General features: G+C 39.2%; 2 protein-coding genes across 4 annotated transcripts in view; one reads left to right on the forward strand and one right to left on the reverse strand.

Annotated features, from left to right (window-relative positions):
* The window catches only part of UBR1 (ubiquitin protein ligase E3 component n-recognin 1), a 145,418-nt gene extending 134,891 nt beyond the window's left edge, over window positions 1-10,527 (reverse strand). For all 3 annotated transcript variants that reach the window (XR_009355532.1, XM_059181310.1, XM_059181309.1), the window contains exon 1: window positions 10,304-10,527. Coding sequence is in view for 2 of the 3 variants with exons in the window: in XM_059181310.1 (XP_059037293.1) it covers window positions 10,304-10,384 (81 nt within the window). In the remaining variant the exon portion in view is untranslated. The remainder of the gene's footprint in view (window positions 1-10,303) is intronic.
* Window positions 10,528-10,536: 9 nt separating this feature from the next.
* Window positions 10,537-24,999, forward strand: part of TMEM62 (transmembrane protein 62) — a 52,333-nt gene continuing 37,870 nt past the window's right edge. Inside the window, exon 1 of the mRNA XM_059181316.1 lies at window positions 10,537-10,660. The gene's annotated coding sequence lies outside the window, so the exon portion shown is untranslated. The remainder of the gene's footprint in view (window positions 10,661-24,999) is intronic.

The raw sequence follows: 24,999 nt of genomic DNA on the forward strand, positions 1-24,999 counted from the left end.
CACAAAATCAGTTGAAGTTTTTGAAGAATACTTTGAAGAACATGAAAAATTTGACAGTCACTGAAACCTGAGGGATCTTCTAGTTCAAGTCTCTCATTTTATAGATGAAAAAAACTGAGTCACAGAGAGAAATAAACTGTCTTTTCCAAGATTGAATAACCAATTAATATAGTCAGGAACAGAAGTTAGGTATCCTAACTCCTAGAGTTCAGTGCTCATTGTACTCAACCAAATATAAGCACACAGTACATCTGAATTTACCTTTAAGACCAATCAATTTCATTTTAATCATAAAACAAAACAAGAAACATAGTTTTGCCTTCCTTTTATTTCCTTCCTCCAAATGAAGTGTATTCACTAACAACTGCCTAACACTCCTGTTTACTACTAAATATTCTTAAATTCTATCTCTGTCATTACATATCTTGGTGTGAACTAATATTTTATTCTTATTTTTAAAAATATTTTATTTATTTAATTTGTCAGAGAGAGCGTGCACACAAGCAGGGGGAGCAGGAGGCAGAGGTAGAAGCAGACTCCCTACTGAATAAGGAGCGTGATGTGGGACTCAATCCCAGGACCCCAAGATCATGGCCTAAACTGAAGGCAGATGCTTAACAAATTGAGCCACCCAGGCATCACCGTGTGAAATAATACTTTGAAATGTTATCTTCATACTGTTGGTTGATTTGGCCAGAATGTCTGGGTGTTGATGCCTTTAAGGCCCTCTTCAGTGATCTTACCACTAGCTCTCCATCCTTTCATCCCCACTATTCCTTAAGGTCCATCAAACTCAAGGCACTCCTCTCTGACTACTATACTGATCAGCCTAAACAATTTCTCTCCCCTGTAACTCAAATACAGCACTTACTGAAGGAGGTACTTATTCAGTACCTACATTAGTTATTTTCATCTGCATACACATAGCCTCTTCACCCAGGCTATAAATTCCCTGAGGTGAGGAATGCTGCCTTTTAAATAAATCCCTGTATCACCACAGGCCCACCACAAATACTTAATAAAAATTCTCTTGGGGCACCTGGTTAAGCATCTGACTCTTGATTTCAGTTCAGGTCATGATCTCAGGGTTGTGGAGTTAAGCCCCACATCAGGCTCCATGCTCAGTGAGGAGTCTGCTTGAGAGTCTCTCCCTCTCCTTCTGCCCCCTCCCCCAACATTCCCTCTTTCTAAATAAATAAATAAATAAAGCCTTAAAAGAAAAAAAAAATGTTCTCAGTCTTTGCTGAATGTTACAGATTTTTTGCTAGAGAGAAGAAAGCAAATATTGATTGACATTAAACCTTCTAAAACTATAGAATTCTTAAAGGAGATAAAGTATAATTTCACTCTTTCATGAAGACTTTTTCCTAAATGACTGCTACATCTAAGAAAAATCTTTTTCAACTAAGATTTGTCTTTTTTTCCAAATAAGAAAAACTACACAGCATGTATTTTACTGGTGACATGTTCAGGAATTATTGGTGACTGGAATAGATTTGACTTTCTTATTTATTTATTTGGTTGTTTTTAGTATTTTTACCCACTTCAGATAAGAATAAAATTAAGCATCTTTAATTTCAATGTCCAGAGGGGGGAATTTTTTTTTTTTTTTCAAATTTAGAGTTCAGAGAGGATTTTCTTAATTGTTCTGTAAAAACAAGTTCTCACAACATTTAAATTCCCAAACATTCCAGACATTTTTCTCATCCCCATGGAGATTAAGATATGTTCTCAACTCTGACCTAGGGACTTGGATCCCTGTTTGGGAACATCATTCTGAAAAAGGAAATGTACTTTTAAAACGTTCCTTTTGTTCAAACCACAACTTACACATCCTTAGACAACTGCTAACATCCATGAGGCTTCCGATTCCCTGAAACTCTTTTCCCAGCTCTTCTGTTTTAAAGTAGTAACAAAATCTAGAGGCTCTAGGATTGTTCCTAACAAGTACTAGATGAGTGTAATTGGAGTATCTCCATCCATCAAGAAATCTTTTGGTTACACAAAGTTTTCTTGTATTACTATTGGACAGATTCATAAAGTTTCATAAAAACAAGCAAACAATAACAGCAAAACTCCTAGCTCAACTGCTTACCCCGTGAGGAACACTATCTATAACATATCTGATAATTAGTTCCCTAAGCCTATCTGAACACTTCCTTTCAGCCAAAGTCCATTCTTACAGCTCATAATTAAACCAAAATCTACTCTCCTGTAATTTTTATCCTATACTGCCTGAAATAATCCATATGATATACTCTGCTCTTTCATCAAACAACCTTTCAAATAAATGAAGATAACTATTAAGTCTCCCATCAGTCTCTATTCTGGAGCTACACTGGAACACAGAAACTAAAGAAATCTGTTTATCCCCAGAAATGACATTCGGTTATCCCTAATGCCACGGTATTTAGACTACTCTCTATGTTGATTACTCTTTTATGGAACATGCACAATGTGCCTCTGTATAGAGAAGTGGGACTATTTCTTACCTTCCTTATCCAGGGTACTTAACCACTCAAAAAGGTCACATTATTTTTTTTGGCAACCATATCATATCATGACTTAGTGAGTTTGTGGACAAGTAAAACCCTTAGGACAATCACATATGACAAACCTGGTCCAATACACAAATACCTAATCCGAGGTATAAGGCTGTACTTTCACCCCAATTGAATTTCACTTTGTTAGTTCTGAGGCAATGTTCAGACTAAGGAGATATTTTGTATATGTGTCCTATAACGTATTTCTTATCCCTGCCAGCTTTGTGTTGTTCGTAAATACGATAAGTAAGTATACTATGCCTTCACGGCACTGATAAAAGAAGCTAGGGTCAAATATAGAATCATGTGACGAAAAAGGCCCCTCTCTTTTAAGATAATACACAAGCATACTGTCAAAATTTAGTTTCTGAAAGCATTCTGTCCCCAAGTCATTCTCTTCCTTTTTCTTCTCTGATCATAGGTTCATGCTCCAATTTTCTAAGCTCTCCTTGAAATCTTTGGAACAATGAATTCTGCTTTCCTAAACTGTGGAATAAACATCTCATCTTTCTTTCTTTTTTTTTTTTTTTAAAGATTTTATTTATTTATTTATTTGACAGAGAAAGATCACAAGTAGGCAGAGAGGCAGAGAGAGAGAGAGAGGAGGAAGCAGGCTCCCCGCCAAGCAGAGAGCCCGACGCGGGACTCGATCCCAGAACCCTGAGATCATGACCTGAGCCGAAGGCAGCGGCTTTACCCACTGAGCCACCCAGGCGCCCCAACATCTCATATTTCTACTGTGTTTAGTATATTTGAATATGGACTAAAATCCTTTCTTAGACTACAAGGTAGCGTATGTGTGCATATAAAAATAAATGGATAAATCAACAGGTTTTTCTTCCTGTTCCCAAGTCATTTTAGCTTACCCATAAATACCAAAAGTTCAAAGGGATTTTTAAAAGTAATCCATAAAGACACAGTTAAGTGGTTAAGCCCCACTCCTCCAAACAGGTCAAATAGACTTTGTTCTGAAGAATGGCATTAAGTAAACTATTAGAAGGAGAATTATTATAGTCAAGTGATTAACAACAGACTCCATCCTGGACCGGTCCTATATCACTCCCGGATAGCAAGTAGGCACTTAGGGAAACACAATAACTCTCCTAGAGTCATTCGGTAACATTTATTTAGTACAGCATATTTCTGTAAACACTTAGCGTATTACAGGGTACAACTTAACACCAAAAAAAAAAAAAAAAAAAAAAAAAGCTGTACCAAATGCTTTTAAAAAACCAAACTCATCAAATAACAATTGTTTCTTCAACAGAAGGCATGTTAACTCAGAATACCTTAAAAGAACATGAAGGAGTTCACAGTAAATCACCTGGGACTACAGAGTTTTAATATTTTGCCTTAAGTCACCCGAGGCAATGAGTTAAAAGCTTAAAGAAAACTTTCACAGAGCACGGTGTACAATTAGCACCTGTAGAGAAATGGGTAAAATGATTGCAAGGGAAATCTGAGATAACCCTCAAGGCCAGCACACATGAAGAGAGAATGGTCAGGACACTGCATTGGTTCATTCTGCACCACTGATTTACACACATATCTACCCACAGTCTCCACATGCAGTATTGAAGACAAAAACCTCTTTATTTGCAGGACAATGTCTGTTATTAAACAAAAGCAGTCCATCTTCAGCACCAGCTTATCCACACTAAATTACTATTCTTCCCTAGACTATTAAAGGTAGTAGGATTGAATCTATCACTGTAATCTGCAATTTTATACCTCAACTTCATAATTAAGGCTATAGAGTCTGATACTGAAAATCAGAATTTTCCTTAGCTGTCCACAACAGAAATTAGGAGATAATGATGAAAAAACAACACACACACTAGGCTCTGCTATGATCTGGTGACAAAGCACTTCAGTCAGGACTCAAGAGACCTTGGTTTTCCATCCTAGTTTTCTCATTATAAGTATGCCTTTGGTATAGAAAGCTGTGCTCTGGCCTAAAATGATATAGATTGCAATTTCTAAGAAATAGCACCACTACTGAAAATAATATATAGCTTCATGTTCCTTCTTTTGTATCTTAGTATTTTACTCACTTTTCAAAGATTTTCATTTTTTTAAGTAATTTGTACACCCATCATGAGGCTCAAACTCACAACCCTGAGATCAAGAGTCTCATGCTCCATCAACTAAGCCAACCAGGTGCCCCATCTCAGTATTTTAAGGTCAACTATCAAAATAAATTTATATTTATATTTATATATATATATATATTTTTTAAAGATTTTATTTATTTATTTGACAGATCACAAGTAGGCAGAGAGGCAGGCAGAGAGAGAGGAAGGGAAACAGGCTCCCTGCTGAGCAGAGAGCCTGACGCAGGGCTCGATCCCAGGACCCTGGGATCATGACCTGGGCTGAAGGCAGAGGCTTAACCCACTGAGCCACCCAGGTGCCCCTAAATTTTTATATTTTAAAGATCCAGTACACATATGAGATTGTAGACAAATTTTTCCTTGATTTTCATGATTATTGCAAGATTATTATTAATATTAAACTTAAAAAAAAAACCAAAATCCCATTTGGAGATAATATACCTTTGGGAGTAATGGAAATGTTCTATACTCCAATTTAGTAATAGTTACACAGGCGTATACATTCATCAAAACTCATCAACTAAAACACTTAAAATGGAAGAATTTTATTGTACTTAAATCTAACTTGATAATGTTATTTTTTTTAAATTCCCTTTTCTTTTTTTTTTTTTTTTTTTTTTTTTTTTTTTTTTTTAAAGATTTTATTAATTTATTTGACAGAGAGAAAGATCACAAGTAGGCGGAGAGTCAGGCAGAGAGTCAGGCAGAGAGAGAGGAGGAAGCAGGCTCCCGCTGAGCAAAGAGCCCGATGCGGGGCTCGATCCCAGGACACTGAGATCATGACCTGAGCCGAAGGCAGCGGCTTAATCCACTGAGCCACCCAGGCGCCCCTTAAATTCCCTTTTCAACTTTAAACCTTTCAGCCTCATTTTCTCTTAACCTCCTCAACTCCTATTACCTTCACCTCCACTCCACCTCGGTTATTGTCTTCTCATTCACTCATTCATGCATGCATTCAATAAAAATTCTGAAACAATGTGTTAGGTACTGGAGATACAGGTATGAACAAGAACAGCTCATGCTCAAGGAGTTTATTGTCTAGAAAGACAGACAGCAAACAGGTAATGCTCAGGACAGCCTGAGACATGCTGTGTACAACAGGAATATGAAAAGGGTGCTCCAGGAATGCACAGAGGCTCCTCTAACCAGCTCTATCATCACAAAATCTGATGTGCCTTCATGTTCTCAAACTCCAAAAGCCCTTACGGACCATAATGTTCAGTTCTTCCATTTATGTCAACATCATAACTTTTAATAACTCAGATCCCACCAATTCTCCACAGAATTCCTATTTTGGCTTTTCCTATACCCCACCTTCAGCCTAGACCCCAATGTTAGCTACTACCCTAGTATGCCTCCTCATTTCTCTTCCCATCCTCCCTCCACAACTCCTTCCCCCAATCACCACCAATCTTGTTAAAATAAATCCCTAATGTTGATTCTCAGTTATTCATTAAGAGTACATAAATATCTACTATTTCAAACACATACTGGGATATATCAATGGAAAGTCAGACATGATCCTTGGCTTCATAAAGCTTGCATTCTGGTGAGACAGACAGATATTTAAATAATAAAGACAACACAGTAATTACAGATTGTAATAAGTACAATAAAGGAAATAAATAGGGTGCGTACACACAAAAGGATAAGAAGAACCCATCTTTTAGACTGGGTAAGCATCAAGAAAAAGCAGAGGAAAAACACTCTTGGGAAAAAGAACAGCAAGCAAAGGCACAGGCCCTAGAGCAAGACAGATCTTGTGCTTGTTTTAGAAACTAACAGGCCAACGTGGCTAACAGTAAATGACAAGAAATAACAGGAAATGGGGGGAGATGCAGGAGCCAGATCATGCAGGATCTTGAAAGACTTGTAATGAGTTTAGATTTTATTCTAAGTAAAATGGGAAGTCACTGAAGGATTTAGTCAGGAGGCTGACATGATCTGAATTAGTTTTAAAAAGATTACTCTGGTTGATCTGTGGAAAATAAACTGGAAGAGGGCAGAAATGGAAGCGAAGAGACCAGTTAAGAGGCCACTCCAGTTGCCTAGGCAACAGATGGTGGCTAGGACTAGAGAGGTGGAGTGGAGACAGAGTTGTTTGTGTTCAAGAGCTATTACAGAAATGTCATGAGACAGGAATAAGAAAATTCTTGATCAGCCTCCCTTCTTTCCCCTCTCCAAACCTGGTTCTTTCTCTCAGAATATGACACAACTATGGCCATGAATGATTAAACCAAAAACTGAGGATCCCGATGTCATTCGCTTCTTCCCTTTTATCCTCATGCCTAATCCATTAGCAAACCTTTTTGCTTCTACCATACCTGCAAAATCTCTCTCAAATCTATCCACTTTTCTCTATCTCTAGTGATGTCTCTCTAGTACAAACCACCATTAACTAAGGCTTAGGTTATAGCAGTAACTCCCTAATTGCTCCCCCTGTTTCAAACACTTATCAGACATCCAAGTGGCTATATCAAGTAGGCAAGTAGTTGGATTTGTGAATCATTAAGTTCAGAAGTGAGATGACCTAGAGATATAAATTTGGGAACAGAATGCATACTAACAGTATTTAAAGCCACAGAACTGGATGAAATCACATAGGCAGAGGGCATAGACAGGATAAAGAAAAAACCTTAGTGCTGAGACTGACTAAGGAAAGAAAACCCAGTCAAAGTAGACAGAAGGCAAAAGTTCTGTCAGACCACCCCACATACTCTCTGAATTCCCAGTGTTTCTCAGTCCTTACCTTCTCGACCCAATAAACGACCCTCTCCTAGAAACTAGACCCTATGGCATCATACTACTCTCACCTACTTGCCTGGCTGTTACCTTTCTAGGTCCTTCTCTGGTCCTTCCTCCATCTCCTATTCCTGAAATTCAATCATCCCTGTCCCCAGTCCTTCTCCCTCTCTTCCTTCCCTCTCTCCCTCTGTGTCTGAACTTTGTGTATCTGATCATGTGTGCGTGTACACACACACACACACACACACACACACACAATTTTCTCCTCAAAGATCTTCACCATTCCTACAATCTCAACTGTCAACTCGGTATTGAGAATTTCCAAATGTCTAAGCTAAGTATTACTCAAAGTGTGGCTCACAGACCAGGACTTCGGAATCAGCAGGGCATGCTTGTGAAAATTCCCCAGCCTAGACCTACAAAATCAAGTCCTAATGATTCTTTTTTTTTTTTTTTTTTAATCTATTTGACAGACAGAGATCACAAGCAGGCATAGAGGCAGTCAGAGAGAGAGAGAGGAGGAAGCAGGCTCCCCGCCAAGCAGAGAGCCCGACGCAGGACTCGATCCCAGAACCCTGAGATCATGACCTGAGCCTAAGGCAGCGGCTTAACCCACTGAGCCACCCAGGAGCCGCTACTCCTAATGATTCTTAAGCAATGACTTTTATAAATGTCCAGTAATTCAGACCTATTATTTCACCTTAATTGCATGTGAGGTGATATTGGGAATTTGACAGCCTTCATGTTTTTGATAGCAGTATTGCAGAGAAATAATCTGGGGTTTAAGAAGAAAGTTTGATTTAAGGATAACGGAAAATACAACCAAGAGTAAGGCTCTAATGGAGTTGGTTAAGATTTCTAAAATGTTGTAATTGTCCCATATTTATTATTTTTGTTTTCCCTGCTTCCCAATGGTGATTTAAAATACAAATCATTCAAATGTTAAAGAATCTCTGAGCTTGTTTTACTTAATAGCAAAGAAGTAGTGAACTGGAAGCCAGTATGCTACTACACTGTCAGCTTTAAAAAGAAAAGGAACATAAAAACATATCTGGAATCCTCAAGTAGACAGAGCAATCTGCCAAAAAAGTGATCATGAGGCCTGTCACAGGTCTTCATCCACTTGTATCACCTTATCTTGTATTAAATTCTTTGAGCATTTGTCTTATCTCTGTCACTAAACTGCGAGTTCCTTCAGGCTATTTCTCTTGGCATCCATCCACTACTTTGTAAAACCTACAGCCTTGCCCCAAGAAATCTAGTATTTCTTTTTTTTTTTTGAAATCTAGTATTTCTTGAAGTAAAGAGTTTGCAACCTAATTCTACCTTGATATCTGTACCATTATGTCCAATTAAAAATAAGCAGAGTCTAGACTGATGAGGTTTTACTTAACCACCTGGAAGGAATTAATATATCAAAGCTTTAAATAAGCACTAGTCATTTTTGGCAATACAAAATTACAGTAACACTTCTATCCACACAATTTCTGTACTGCTTCTAAGATGTAGAACACACAAGCTACCATTAAAACCAGATGTTTCAGGTGCTTCTCAATTTTCCCTACCTTCTCATTTCAAACAGATGCTTTCCTACTTCAATACTGGCAGTGAAGCGAGGTTTAACTGCTATATGAGATAGAAAATGGTTGCAAGCAATTGCTCTAGTTATGGCTAAACCCTTATTCCAACTCCCTCCCTACCTGGTTTCTATCTCCCAGCCAGTCTCTCCAGTCCCTGGGGTGGATTCTTAATTCTGGAGCTCACTTTATTCTCTCATAAAACAATGCTGAACAATGATTAAAACAGTCCAGGGGCGCCTGGGTGGCTCAGTGTTTTAAAGCCTCTGCCTTCAGCTCAGGTCATGATCCCAGGGTCCTGGGATCGAGCCCGATCGGAGCCTGCTTCCCTTCCTCTCTCTCTCTGCCTGCCTCTCTGCCCACTTGTAATCTCTGTCTGTCAAATAAATAAATAAAATCTTTAAAAAAAAAAAAAAAAGTCCAAAAATGCATTTATTAAAACTACAAACCAAAATACTTCAGAAAGAGGTGTATATCCCACACTTTTCTATATGCAGCAATAAAGACAAAGTGATAAGACTTAATACCATGCACGGATCAGTATTTGAGTATTTCCTGCATATCTCCCCACTAGATGCCCAGAGACATCCAGAACATTCCCCAATATTGCCCCCTAGCTCTTATACTCCTCATCTGCTTTCTCCCTGTGGCCAGACTATAGACTCAAATTTGCTCACTGTCTCTGCCTTCCCATTCTTTCAAAATACAAGGGCAAAGTATAGACTGCTATATTAATTAATAGTACTGCATTGATTAAAAACGTCTGGAGGTTTTTTCTTCACCTTTAATAAGAAGCGACAGATGACGGGTTTCTCCACTGAGGGGTGAGGCTTGGGGTTCTCAAGACACCGGAATGAGACACTATAATTCCTACACCCCATATCTTGACGAGTTGACAGTGGCAGTATTCCCTGCCATTATCAGGCCCCACCCAGCCAGCTAAGCTATATAACATTAGGTGCAGCGTCCTGGATTCCTGTCATTAAGAGGGGCTGGCACTGCGTCTATGCGAAAATGGCTTTTCCTCTAATCCCGCCTTAGCCCCCACACCAGGCCATCTAATAACATCACCAGTTCTTTCTACTTAAGGATAGAGACAAGCTTGAACTCGTCACGACTAATAAATGACAAAATCATTATATTCCGTAGACTTAGTCGGCAGGAATGTGGGTAATGACTAACTTTTATTCGACGGCTTCTTTCCAGATCAATCCATACGACTCCCCCTCCCCAGAGCCGCCATAAGGGGTGAAGCCCGACATCCTCCAGAGCGCGGTAGGGAGGGACTGGGGGGGACAAAAGGAACTTGCCTACAAGGACTTACAGATGCCAGGAGCTGAGGGGTCTGCGGCAACTCCGTACTGACTTCCATCCTCTCCGCACCCCCGGCCTCCTCGTCCGCCATCTTGAGGGAAACTGACACCCGCAGTTCCAGACCCCCGGCCGGAGACGAGCGGAAACCTGTGGCCGGTCCAAGAAACGAGGGGCGACACTTTTACGACGGCCCCTGAAGTCGGGTTTGACGCAGAATCGAGGAGTGGCTTCCGGTCCGCTTCCCGGAAGCAAGCGTCACGGCCGGTACGGCTGAAGGTTTTTCTTCCCCTAATTTCTTAGTTGTAGTCCCCGGTGCCTGAATGGTTGTGCATCTGGTTTCGTTGCTGTGAACTGTTGCATCTGCGAGGTAAAAAATAAATTCAGCGTCCATTTTGGAAGGAGGAAGACTGTCAGGGGCTGCGAACCTAGTCTGCGTCTCATTCAGGCCGGGTTGTGTTGTTCTGGGGGCGTTTGTCGCCCTACGTACCCGCAGTGGTTCCTTAGAACCCACAAAATGGGGAAAAAAAAATACTCAAAGCTATTCCATGTTTAGGAATGTAGCCCTTGGCCACATGCGCATGCGCACAGGAAAGCTCAGACCCCGGACGCTCTGAGGAGAGGTGGTGAATATTAAAAATTGAAACCTTGTAGTCTTGCATCGGTAGAGGGAAAACAAAATGTAACATGGTCATGCTCATTATGGAACACCATGCGGTGGTGTCAGAAGGAACAAGGTAGACCATCGTGGAAAAATAAGGATGAGTTAAATGAGGGGAAGGAACCCAAGTTGCCGCAAACTGTGTATTTGCAGTTGTGTGCTTTGAAATGTGAAGGAAAAAGCTGGAAAAGGAAAAGGGCAAACTAATAATAACTCTGAGGATAGGAAAAACTTGATCAAGAACTACTTTAGATTGATCTGTATTGTTTTAAAATGTTTACAAACCAATTTAATAGTGTATTTTTAACAAAAGGGAAAATAACAATAAATCTAACATTCTTGAAGGAATTAAAGGTTAACTATTGGGACGAGATTAATCTTTACCTCAAATTACACGTATCAAAATAATTTTTAATGAACTGAAGAGTTAACTACCAAAAAATAGGTAAATATTTGTATAAGATTGGGATGGAGGAGCCTTTTTTGTTTATTTTTTGTTTTTTGGAGGAGGCTTTTTAACTAAAGCATGACACCAAAGGCAGAAAATATAAAAAGACTGATAGATAATTTAATTAAAATTAAAACATATACAAAAATAAACTATACAAAGTTAAAAAGTAAACAAAAATTGGGAAGAAATGTCTGCAACATTCGTGACAGACCCAATCCCAAAGAAGACTGTATCAATAGAAAAATGGGCAAAATACATAAATTTGCAACTCACTAACTTTTATAAACATGAAAAAACCTAACTAATAAGCAAATAAATGCAAACTAAAATGAGGTTCCTTTTTTTTGCTGTAAATTTGGTCAGTTTTTGTTTTTACTTAAAAATAACCACCATGGGGCGCCTGAGTGACTCAGTGGGTGGAGAGTCTGCCTTTGGCTCAGGTCCTGATCCAGGGGTCTTGGGATGGAGCCTTGCAACCCTCTCCCTGCTCAGCAGGGAATTGGCTTCTCCCTCTGACTCTCCCCCATCTAGTGCAGGATCTCTCTCTCTCTCTCAAATAAAATCCTAAGAAAAAAATAACCACCATGTTGGTAAGCTGAAAGGATACTCATTGTTATATAAAATACATGTGTACATTAGTAAACCTATAGGAAGACAATAGTCAGAAGCCGTTTTTTCTTAAATGCTTTTTGTTGGCCCATTTATTCCATTTTTAAGGCTGTATCCTAAAGATCTAATTCAGGATGCAAATGAAGTTTAAACTACGTCATTACTGGTAATGGAGAAAAATTAAAAATACTCAAATATCCTCAATAAAGGACACTGGCTAAATAAACTGTGGTCACTCATATAAGGTAATTTTTCTACAGCCATTAAAAATGTTGTAGAACATTGATTCTCAAAGTGTGGTCCATAGACTCTGAGCGTTCCCAAAATTTAGGTGAAATTCGTAAGGTGAAAATCCTTACAATAATAACAAAGGAGTTAAGTGTGTTTTTTTTGTTTTTGACCACGTGGTATTTGTTCTAACTACTGCAGAAGAAATGGTGGGTGAAACTGCTGGCCCCTTAGCACAAAATAAAAGCAGGGGCATCAAATTCAACAAATCATCAAAGCGATCTAGAAGTCATTTCTTGACCACCACGCTCTTGCAGTTAAGGAGGGAAAAAAAAGAATTTAAAGCATTTTTCCTGATGTCCTTGATGAAGCAGTAAAAACATATTAAATCTCAACCTGAGAGTCTTTTAAATATTCTGTATGATGAAATGAGAAGCACACATAAACCTTTTCTTCTGTGTATAAAAGTATGATAGTTGACTTGAGGAGAAATACTTGAGTTGCTAGGTAAACCGGCCATTCTTACGTGGAATATCACATTCACTTACAAGAATAAGTAACAGGCAACTCTCTCAGGTCCCCTCCCTCTTTGGGCACTTTGTACTATCACTCAAACTTTGCTTCATTATCACTCAATAGACCTTGCTTTGCTGCCCACCACTCTGCCTACCTCTTCATTCTTCAAAGCAAAGTGACCAAGAACCACAGGCACCAAATGAAAAAATCCTAACACTACTTACATCTATTTAATTTACTTGTTCTTAATAGATATGTGTACATTACTTATGAAAATTTCATCATATCAAGTTTGTGTTAGCAAAATTTGAACAATGAACTTATTTGACTATTAAAAGCTTTATAAAAATATAATAGATATGCAGGGTTATTCAGACTTAGGTATTTGACAGGCATTTTCTCAAATATGAACAAGAAAGTCTTTCTCTTCAAGGAAAACAGTTTTTGTTGTCCATTTTACGACTAGAGCTTTCAAGAGAACATTCTGTAGAGAACATATCTGCCACTGTGAGTTTGACAAAGTCCCAAGGAAATTGGTCATATTACTGTGTGATTTTTTAAATAATGTATTATGAAATACATTGACATTTGGAAGATCTGTATAACTCATTGAACAGATATCTTCTGTATGACAAATGGAGATACTATAAAGTATGGGTGAAAGATCTCTTCGCATTGTTAAATAGACCAAAATAATTTAATGTTAACGGAGTACAAAATTTAATTAATATGCTTTTAGATTCCACATTGAATAGATCTTTAAGCTTTTACTATTTTCCCAGTTCTGCTGCAGTTTCAAAGCATATCCACAATTATATGAAAACACTATTAAAATATTCTTCCTTTCCAACTATGTATCTGTGTGAGGCCAATTTTTCTTATATATTTCAACAAAACAACATATCACAATACACTGAATACAGAAGTAGCTCTGAGAACCCAGCTGTCTTCTGTTAAAAAACAGATTTCAAAAAATGTAAAACATTGCCATACTTTTTTTTAAAAAGATTTTATTTATTTATTTGAGAGAGAGAGAGAGACAGTGAGAGAGGAAATTCAAGGAGGGGAAGTGAGAGAGGGAGAAGCAGGCTTCCCACCAAGCAGGGAGTCCAATGTGGGACTCGATCCTAGGACGCTGGGATCATGACCTGAGCTGAAGGCAGACACCCAATGACTGAGCCACCCAGGTGCCCCCATTGCCATGCCTTTTAATAATTCTTATTTTGTTTTTTGGAAAACTTACTTTTCATTAAAAATGTTTTGTTAGCATGTATTGGGTTGATAATTGTTATTTTGAACAAATTAAAAGATCACTTAAAATTTTTCTCAGTTTTAGTTTCTAATGTAAATATCAATAGATAAAACCTACATAAACAGAAGATCTATAAGGTCCCCAATATTTAAGCATATAAAAGCATCCTGAGACCATACAATTTATTTTTTTTAAGATTTTATTTATTTATTTGACAGAGGTCACAAGCAGGCAGAGGCAAGCAGAGAGAGAGAGAGGTGGGGAAGCTGGCTCCCGGCTGAGCAGAGAGCCCTATGCAGAGCTTGATTCCAGGACCCTGGGATCATGACCCGAGCCAAAGGCAGAAGTTTTAACCCACTGAGCCACCCAGGTGCCCTGAGACCATACAATTTAAAAGCTATTGTTGTAGAGGCATTTTTATTAACTTGAGAAGATATTCACTATATATTGTTAGGTGGAAAAAGCAAGTTCCTAAAAGCGTGTGAGTCTATTTTTGTAAGACAAAAAAAAAAAAAAAAAAAAAAAGGCACCTTCAATGAAGAATACTAGTCACCAACATATGGTTATCCTTGGATTGCAAAAATTTGGAAATTTTAATTTTCTACTTTCTCCTTAACTGGTATTTTCTAATTCTTTTTCTAACAAATATTTAGTGCTTGTGTAAAAATTTATTTAGGTTTGTTTTAATTTATTTATCTGAGAGACAGAAAGATAGCCCAAGAGCACAAGCAAGGGGAGGGGCAGAGGGAGAAGGAGAAGCAGACTTCCTGCTGAGCAGGGAACCCAACATGGGGCTGCATCCCAGGACCCTGAGATCATGATCTGAGCAGAAGGCAGATGCTTAACTGACTGAACCACCCTGGTGACCTATGTAAAAAAATTTTACTGCCTATTTTTTAAAATAGATAAAATACCAAATACCTGGATGGGTATTTGAATGGATGGATGGTTGAATGGACAGATAGATAGTTTCTAAAGCTCAAAAGTCCTCCATGGTAATATCTTATGTGATCTAGCCAGATGTGGTTGAATCTTTCCTTCCTCCTGGAGGAGCTAGTAGCTATATACCTAGTGTTTAGGACTGAACTTTCTGGATTTGAATTTCTTTTTTTGCCACTTGCTGGTTCTGTGACCTTAAGCAAATTAACCTCTCTGAGACTTGGTTTCCTCATCTATAAAATAGTTGTGGTAATAAGACTATTTTCCTCATACAGTGGTTGTAAAGATTAATGAGACACTCTATCTAAAGCCCTCAATGACTGGCATTGTGCAGGACAATGCCTGTTAGTGTTCAAGATGGACATTGTTTTTGTTTCCTGATTGTCCTTCATCTGTTGGCACTTTCTCCATTTGGTGCAGGAGGTCTTTCCATTGTAGGAAGTCTTGTTGGAGGGAGACAGTGTTCCCAAACATGTGCTTAGAATTCATGCCTGGTTGGTATCCTCAAGCAGCAATGTCTATTCTGACTATTCTTGTTAAGAAACCATTGGCTTCTTGCTTCTTGGTCCATGGCAGTTCCTTGGGTTTCTGCTTTTTTTTTTTTTTTTTTTTTTTTCTAAGCCTGTCCCTAGCTTCTTGCAGAATCTTTGAATCTCTGATAGCCTTTCAGTAGATGTGCTTTTTTCTCAAGATAGTTAAAGATGGTTTTTATTACCAGAAGCTATTAGGATCCTATCTGATGTAACCATTAAAGTACTGTTTATAACCTATAATTCTGACTTGTGTCACAGTTTTTCATGGTCTAATTTAATTCCTTCTCTAATCTGTTAGTTCCTTGAGTGCAGGAGCCAAGGCACATACTTAGAAGTCAGCTACTATGTTAAAGACTTTAGATGCATTTTAAAGTATAACTCTGGAAACAGTTTTTTTAAGGATTTTCTTTATTTATTTGTCAGAGGGAGAGAGCACAAGCAGAGCAGAGAGGGAGAGGGAGAAGCAGACTCCCCACTGAGCAGGGAGCCCGATGCAGGGCTTGATCCCAAGACCCTAGGATCATGACCCAACACGAAGGCAGTAGCTTAACCAGTTGAGCCTCCCAGGTGCCCCTCTGGAAACAATCTTATGATGTCGTTCCTGTTATCACTGTTGCACAGAAAAGGAGGTTATAGCTTGAATGGATGAGACTGCTTGTTCAAACCCACAATTACTAAGTGAAAAAACCGGATTCAAGACCTAGGTCTAAATGGCTTCCAAATGTGTGTCTTTAACCACTTCACTGTCCTACCTCCGATAAAAAAAATTTTAGTCTCTTTTACCACTTTATACGTTGTAATATAAATGTTTATTATTAAACCAACAAAAATATCAGGCATCTGGCACACATTTAACATCCTAGCATGCTTATATTAGACATTTCATAGGGCCTGAACAAGATAAAATAGATACAAACTTATGAATTAGCATTGCTCTTTTCTGATCTAGACCAAGGTGTGGCTTCACCTGTTTTAGAAGAGGATTATGAATTTCTTTGATTCTTCTGCAAAATACATATTTCTTTTTAAATTAGCATCAGCTCACAGTAACTTTTGTAAGTTGACAGGTCATTTTTCAGGTGTCATTTTACTGTTCGAAGTATCATCAACAGCTAAGATACATTAATTAGTTTTATCAAAGCCCCAGAATGACACGACAGCCATACTCAGAGCTGTTTTCCTTACACTCTTCATTTATGGATTGTGCTGGAGGTTTTTAACCCTGGTCACATGTTAGTTTGAGAACTTTTTAAAAATTCCAACACCAGGTCTCACTCTAATGATTCTAATTTAATTAAAAAGGAGTGAGACCTAAATAGCCATTAAAAAAACCAAAACTCTCTCAAGTGTTGACAGAGAGAGATCACAAGTAGACAGAGAGGCAGGCAGAGAGAGAGAGGGAAGCAGGCTCCCCGCCGGGCAGAGAGCCCAATGCGGGACTCGATCCCAGGACCCTGAGATCATGACCTGAGCTGAAGGCAGCGCTTAACCCACTGAGCCACCCAGGCACCCCCTCTCTCAAGTGTTTTTAATGAGCAATCAGAGTTGAGATACCCTCAGTGATTCTATTTTAATAGACTTCTATCTCTGGGATATTTTCTTATGTGGATGATAGTAGTGCATACATGATTCCCCTGTCTGGTACAAATCTTTGGTAATCCTCATCCAGATTAAAGGAGAGTAACCTTCCCATCTGATCTCCCTATTTCCACTCTCTTGCTCATATTCATCACTTGTTTTCCTGCCAGAGTTACTTGCAAATATAAATCTAGTCATGTGACTCCCTTTTCTAAATAAATTAGACGACTACCCTATAACATAAAACTTAATTCTTGAACATGGCATCCAAAGCCCTTCTCAATCCAGCTTGAAACGCTTTTTGCTAGTCTAATCTCCCTTGCCACCCCTCACCTTAAACTATCCATACGGTTTTTCCCATATTTCCCATTCAATCTCATCCTCCTGTGGTTTTTTTTTTTTAAAGATTTTATTTATTTATTTGACAGAGAGAGATCACAAACAGGCAAAGAGGCAGGCAGAGAGAGAGAAGGAGGAAGCAGGCTCCCTGCCGAGCAGAGAGCCCTGATGCAGGACTCGATCCCAGGACCCTGAGATCATGACCTGAGCCGAAGGCAGCAGCTTAACCCACTGAGCCACGTCCATTGGCCTAGAATGCCCCCTCTCCCACCACAACACCTCTTTCTATAAAGGGATTTCTGTTATTTTTTAGAGTTCAGTTTATATATGACTTCCTCTGAGATGTTCTCTGATTCTCTCATTTTCCAGCATGCAAAATTATTCCCTCTGTGATTTCATTGCACTGGAAATGAAAGAATAACAGGAAACTGGGATATAATCTTGCTAAAATTGCAAAAATAATTTGACAACTTTTACAAAAAGAAACTAGATGCTGAATATATACATACATATATATTTTATTCTTTCATTTACATGAATGGCAATTCTTAGCCTTTTATTTGTCCAATTCACTGAGTTACAAGATTATCTCAATTGGGCCTGGCACATCCTTTGTCAAGAAATACTTCCTTTTTAACACTAAAGACTTTTTCATTTTGCATAATCTTTGGCCTCTTGGAAATAGAGCTATTGGGAAGCCCTTGAGCATGTTTTTTTAAATGGCAGCAACTTGATTATAAAAATGAAGCATTTCGGGGCGCCTGGGTGGCTCAGCCATTAAGCTTCTGCCTTCAGCTTAGGTCATGATCCCAGGGTCCTGGGATTGAGCCCCGCATTGGTTCCCTGCTCAGCAGGAAGCCTGCTTCTCCTTCTCCCACTCCCCCTGCTTGTGTTCCCTCTCTTGCTGTCTCTCTGTGTCAAATAAATAAAATCTTAAAAAAAAAAAAAAAAAAAGAAGCATATTCAGAGACAGTCCAGTGTACCTCTGCAAATTTGAAAAGGCATTCACAGTATGGTGAATGTTTATTGCTTAGCTTATTTGTTTTGGGGCATTTTTATAAATTTTTTTTAATGTTCCAAAATTCATTGTTTATGCACCTCACCCACTGCTCCATGTAATATGTGCCCTCCTTAATACCCACCACCAGGCTCACCTAACCCCTCAGCCCCTTCCACTCCAGAACCCTCAGTTTGTTTCTCAGAGTCCACAGTCTCTCATGGCTCATCTCCCCCTCTGATTTCCCCTAACTCACTTCTCCTCTCCATCTCCCAATGTCCTCCGTGTTATTCCGTATGCTCCACAAGTAAGTGAAACCATATGATAATTCACTCTCGCTGCTTGACTTACTTTACTCAGCATAATCTCTTCCAGTCCTGTCCCTGTTGATACAAAAGTTGGGTATTCATCCTTTCTGGTGGAGGCATAATACTCCATTGTATGTATGGACCATATCTTCTTTATCCATTCACACATTGAGGGGCATCTTGGTTCTTACCACAGTTTGGCGACTGTGGCCATTGCTGCTATGAACATTGGGGAACAGATGGCCCTTTTTTTCACTACATCTATATCTTTGGGGCAAATACCCAGTAGTGCAATTCCAGGGTCATAGGGTAACTCAATTTTTTAATTTCCTAAGAAATCTCCATGCTGTTTTCCAAAGTGGCTGCACCAACTTGCATTCCCACCAACAGTGTAAGAGGGTTCCCCTTTCTCCACCTCCTCTCCAACACATGTTGTTTCCTGTCTTGTTGAATTTGGCCATTCTAACTGGTGTAAGGTGGTATCTCAATGTGGTTTTGATTTGAATCTCCCTCATGGCTAATGATGATGAACATTTTTTCATGTGTCTATTGGCAATTTGTATGTCTTCTTTGGAGAAGTGTCTGTTCATGTCTTCTGCCCATTTTTTGATGTGATTATCTGTTTTGTGTGTGTTGAGTTTGAGGAGCTCTTTATGGATCTTTGTTATCAGCTGTTTGGGGGCATTTCAGTGGAAAAGTTAACCCAAGACCCTTCAGACAGGAGGATATTTACTATTACATGATTAGTTTAGAAAGCAAAACAATATGAAGCCTAACTGAATTCTGTACTTTCTAAAAGATACATTTTAAAGAAGAATAAAACAAAAAAGAAAAAAAAATAGAGAATGGTACCACCGTCCTCATCTTATGACTCAGTTCTACTTCTGCTATTCGTAAGTTGCTATTCCAAGAGTGCTGGTTTCTGAGCTAAGAAAAGAGCCTGGGGCTCTCAGGTCCTCTCAGGAAGTCTATGGACTATAGCAATCCCATGTTGGGGCAGATTATACTTGAAGAAAAAGGCTCCCATACTGAGCTGAGAAGCAGGGATCATTAAGGTTTTTAGGGTCCGGAATGGAGAGGCGATGTGATGGTCTTCATTAGAACAGAAGTTTTCAGTCTCGGACAAAGGTCATTCCTACATTTGTGGGGAGATCAACCCTTGTTAGAACTGGAAAAGTCCTGCGACTGTGATAAAGTAGTCAGGACTGGACACTTCAGCACCAGTTTTAGGAGAATCAATCCTGAGTTCAGAGATTACATTTCTGGGGTTGGCTTCAACTAACCTTATTTGGCTTCCTTATTTAAAAACAAAGATATCCATACTTAGGGAGTCATATCTGGAGTGAAACTCAGATTGCTGGTTCAACTTGAGTCAGACCTGGATTAGGGATCCATATAGACCTGGATATTGGGTTCATCCTCTGCCCTGAATCCAGAGGTTTCATTTAAGGGCACTGCTGGTCAGACAATCCTATCTGTGCAAGTGATTGACCACAAGAGCGTTTTAGCCCTGATAAAGGGGGGAGGAAAATCTAGGAAGAGAAATAGATAAATAACTTGTGGAAGGTACTACAAATAGAAAGAGAGAATCGGGATGTGGATCAAAAGCCATACAACTCCAGTGAGCATGCCCTTCACAGAGGAGCCAGGACACGGAAATGAGCACATGACTGAGAAGAAATGAGAGTGAATGCTCTCATTCCTGGTAGGTTGAGCCAGAAATGGCTCAACCTACCAGAAGAATAAAATCTGGTTTGGAGAGAGACAGAGTGGGTCCTTCCATCAAGTTTGTGGAGAGTTTTATGCCCCAGTTTGCAGCAGGCTGCATCACTATGGGGTTCAAGTGCTTTGGTGAACAGATTAAATAAACATGAACAAATTTATTGGTCCAGGATCTGAGTATATTCTGGAAAGAGGAACCAAGCTGGACCCATGATAGTTTGAGCACCTGTCAACACAGCCTACCAACCTCTGTATATTCTATTCAGGCATCTTATTCCTTTAAAAATTTTTAAAAATAAATAATAAATAATAAATATATATATATACATATGTATATATATGTGTGTGTGTATGTATATGTGTATATATGTATGTGTGTGTGTATATATACATATATATATATATGTATATATATATATATAATAAAGACCAGAGCAGAAATCCAGTGAAATCAATGCAATAAAAGCCAAAAGCGGGGCACCTGGGTGGCTCAGTGGGTTAAAGCCTCTGCTTTCGGCTCAGGTCATGATCTCAGGGTCCTGGGATCAAGCCCTGCATCGGACTTTCTGCTCAGCAGTGAGCCTGCATCCCCCTCGCCCCCTCTCTGCCTGCTTGTGATCTATGTCTGTCAAATAAATAAATAAAATCTAAAAAAAACAAAAACAAAAACAAAACAGAACAAAAAAACCCAAAAGCTTGTTCTTAACAGAAGTGAACAAAATATGGCCCCAACTCCACCTGCTGTCTATTTTTTTTTTAATTTTTAAAAGATTTTATTTATTTATTTATTTATTTGTCAGAGAGAGAGAGAGAGGGAGAACACAAGCAGGCATAGCAGCAGGCAGAGGGAGAGAGAGAAGCCGACTCCCTGCTGAGCAAGGAGCCCGATGTGGGACTCAATCCCAAGATGCTGGGATCATGACCTGAGCCGAAGGCAGAGGCTTAACCCACTGAGCCACCCAGGCGTCCCAATATTTTTCATATTTTTAATGGAAAAATAAGTATGCATTTGTTGCATTTTTATTAAGTGTTTCTTATAAGAATTTATGGTAAATATTTTATAATACTAAAGGTTACATGTGACATATTTACATGTTAAAGAGTAACAATAAAATGAAGACCAGTGTATCCACCATCAATTTAAGAAATAAAGGCTAACTTTTAAATATTAAAAAAATAATAACAGGGGGTACCTGGGTGGCTCAGCCAGTGGAGCAAAGTGTGTGGTTTTTGTTCTTGGGGTTGTGGGTTCAAGCCCTCATGTTGGGTATAGCGATTACTTAAAAATAAAATCTTAAGTGTGTCATGGCTGGCTCAATCAGTTAAATAGCCAACCCTTGATTCTAGCTCAGGTCATGATTCCAGGTCCTGAGATTGAGACTTGCTCAGTAAGGAGTCTGCTTGAGGATTCTTTCTCACCATCTGCCCTTCCCCGTCCCCCCTCCCCCACTTGTGCTCTCTCTCTCTCTCTCAAATAAATAAATCTTAAAAAAAAAAAGAAATCTTAAGTAATAATAATAATGTGACCAACATATTTCTCTGGGAGTTTTTAATTTTAATTTCTGAGTTTGGTGCTTTTTCTAACTTTTGATGGGGGCATTAGTTCTCTGCATTTTTTTTTTTTAAAGGCTTTTGGATTTATGCTTCATTGCAGGGATGGCAAATTAGCATTTGTATCTCAGGAATGTGAAAGCTGACAACCTTATGACTGTTTTCCCATCTATCATATACATTTAAACACATGTAAGGGGACACCTGGGTGGCTCAGTTGGTTAAGCAGCTGCCTTCGGCTCAGGTCATGATCCCAGCGTCCTGGGATCGAGTCCCACATCGGGCTCCTAGCTCAGCGGGGAGCCTGCTTCTCCCTCTGCCTCTGCCTGCCATTCTGTCTGCCTATGCTCGCTCTCTCCCCCTCTCTCTCTCTGATAAATAAATAAAATTAAAAATAAAATAAACACATGTAAGAGTGGATTTGATGTCATCCAAACTTGCCGTGATTGCCACATCCCAAAGTAGCTGTGTGGTCCATGTTTCTTTTACTCAACCATAAAATGACATATAAATGATAATCGTGTTTTTAAAAAAGATTCTAAATAGTCTCTACACCCAACAGGGGGTCAAACTTACAACCCCAAAATCAAGATTCTCATGCTCTACTGACTGAGCCAGCTAGGTGCCCCTAAATGGTGATCATTTTAATAGTAACCTAAGATGGGGCGCCTGAGTGGCTCAGTCGGTTGGGCCACTGCCTTCAGCTCAGGTCATGATCCTGGAGTCCTGGGATTGAGCTCACTGTCAGGCTCCCTGCCCGGTGGAGAATTGCTTCTCCCTCTGCCTGCTGCTACCCCACTGCTTCTGCTTTCTCACTCTCGCTCTTTCTCAAATAAATAAATAAAATCTTTTTAAAAATAGTAACCTAAGGGGCACCTGGGTCGCTCAGTGGGGTAAGCCTCTGCCTTCAGCTCAGGTTATGATATCGGGGTCCTGGGATCGAGCCCCACATCGGACTCTCTGCTTGGTCGGGAGCCTGCTTCCTCCTCTCTCTCTGCCTGCTTCTCTGCCTACTTGTGATCTCTCTCGTCAAATAAATAAATAAAATTTTAAAATAGTAACCTAAGATCAAGCTTCCCACGTTTATTTTTTAGTTTAGTATTTTACATATATATTTAAATATTTTTTAAAATTTATTTGAGAGAGAAAGAGAGAGTAGAGAGCACAAGCTGGGGGAGGGGCAGAGGGAGGTGAAGCAGGCTCCCGGCTGAGCAGGGAGCCCAACCAAAGCTGTACAGTGGCATTAAATGCATTCATATTGTTGTGCAGCCATCACCACCATCCACCTATAGTACTTTCTCATCTTGCAACACTGAAAATTTGTATTTATTAAACCTTAAGTTCTCATTGCCCTTGGCAGCCACCATTCTACTTTCTGTCTCTGTGAATTTGAATACTCTCAGTACCTCATATAGGTGGAATCATACAGTATTTGTACTTTTACAACCGGCTTATTTTACTGGCATAATGTTCTAAAGGTTCATCATATTATGATATGCGTGAGAATTTCCTTGATCTGTGATTTCTTACTTTTGCTCGTGTTTCAGGTTCCTTATACAGAGCCTGAACTACTTAGATGAAATTCTCCTCAAATTTGTTTTCTTAAGGGGTGAATGGAGTGTTCCATAAGAAGCTGAAAAACTGTCTGGTACCCACTGATGTTCATAGTAACAGCATCCACAAGATCCAAATAGTGGAAATAATCTGCATGTCCTTTCACAGATGAATGAGTAAAGAAAATGTGGTATAGTTATACAATGCAATATTATTTGGCCCTAAAACAGAAGGAAATTCTGACCCATGTTATAACATAGGTGAAAACATTTATTAGGGAGTGGGGAGGGGAGGGGAGGATGAGGCTTCAGTATTTAATGGGTACAGTATTTTAGTTTAGTTCAGGAGATGGATGGTGATGATGGTTACACAACAATGTGAATGTACTTAATGGCACTTAAATTATATACTTAAAGATGGGTAAGATGGTATATTTTATATATCACAATTTTGAAATTTAAAAATCCTTACATACACAAAAAACTACTTTGATTACATTACTTTAGCTCTACACAAAAATGACATCACAGAACAATTATTACATACCGTATTTTTGGAATTTTAAAAAAGGTTTATTTATTTGAGAGAGAGAAAGAGAGAGCCCATGCGAGATGGGGAAGGGACAGAAGGGGAGGTAGAGAGAAAATCTAAAGCAAACTCTGCACTGGGTCTGGAGCCTGATGAGGGGTTCAGTCTCACAATCCGAACATCATGACCTGAGCCAAAATGAAGAGTTGGATGCTTAACTGACTGAGCCACCCGTGCGCCCTGCATTATTGGATTTTTAAACAAACTTAGTATAAGAAATAGTAATCTGAAGATAATTTCTACATGTTTGTGAGAGTCACATTTTTCAGTTTAAGACTGTTGATGACAATGTCCATTGTTTGTGAAATGCCCAAGTGATACATTCTTCCTTGACTTTAGTTCTAGAATATTTTGCTTTGATGGGGCATTGCTGCTTGCTCTCTTTATGAGATAACAAGAAATCTCCTTTCTCCTTTGGCTGTTAGGAACTGAGAATCACCTTGTATGATGATTTGTGGTGTATTAGCTGTATTCCCTAAAGAATCATTAACCGGGGGCGCCTGGGTGGCTCAGTGGGTTAAGGCCTCTGCCTTCGGCTCAGGTCATGACCCCAGGGTCATGGGATCAAGCCCCACATCAGGCTCTCTGCTCGGTAGGGAACCTGCTTCCTCCTCTCTGCCTGCCTCTCTGCCTACTTGTGATCTCTGTCTGTCAAATAAATAAATAAAATATTAAAAAAAAAGAATCATTAACCATCATTAAATAATTCCTGTTTCGACTCGCTATGAATACCATGAGTGAAGCAGCTTGGTTACAGTTCAGTGCCTGCAATCCAGACTGCTGGCCATTGTGACTTTAAACCATTATTTCTCAGTCCAAAATGTCTTAATAGCATGTCTGTTCCTATCATCTATCATGCAGATTCTTGTTGTCTTCCATTTCT

This window comes from Mustela lutreola, chromosome 7, assembly GCF_030435805.1.
Source record: "Mustela lutreola isolate mMusLut2 chromosome 7, mMusLut2.pri, whole genome shotgun sequence".
Lineage (NCBI taxonomy): Eukaryota > Metazoa > Chordata > Mammalia > Carnivora > Mustelidae > Mustela > Mustela lutreola.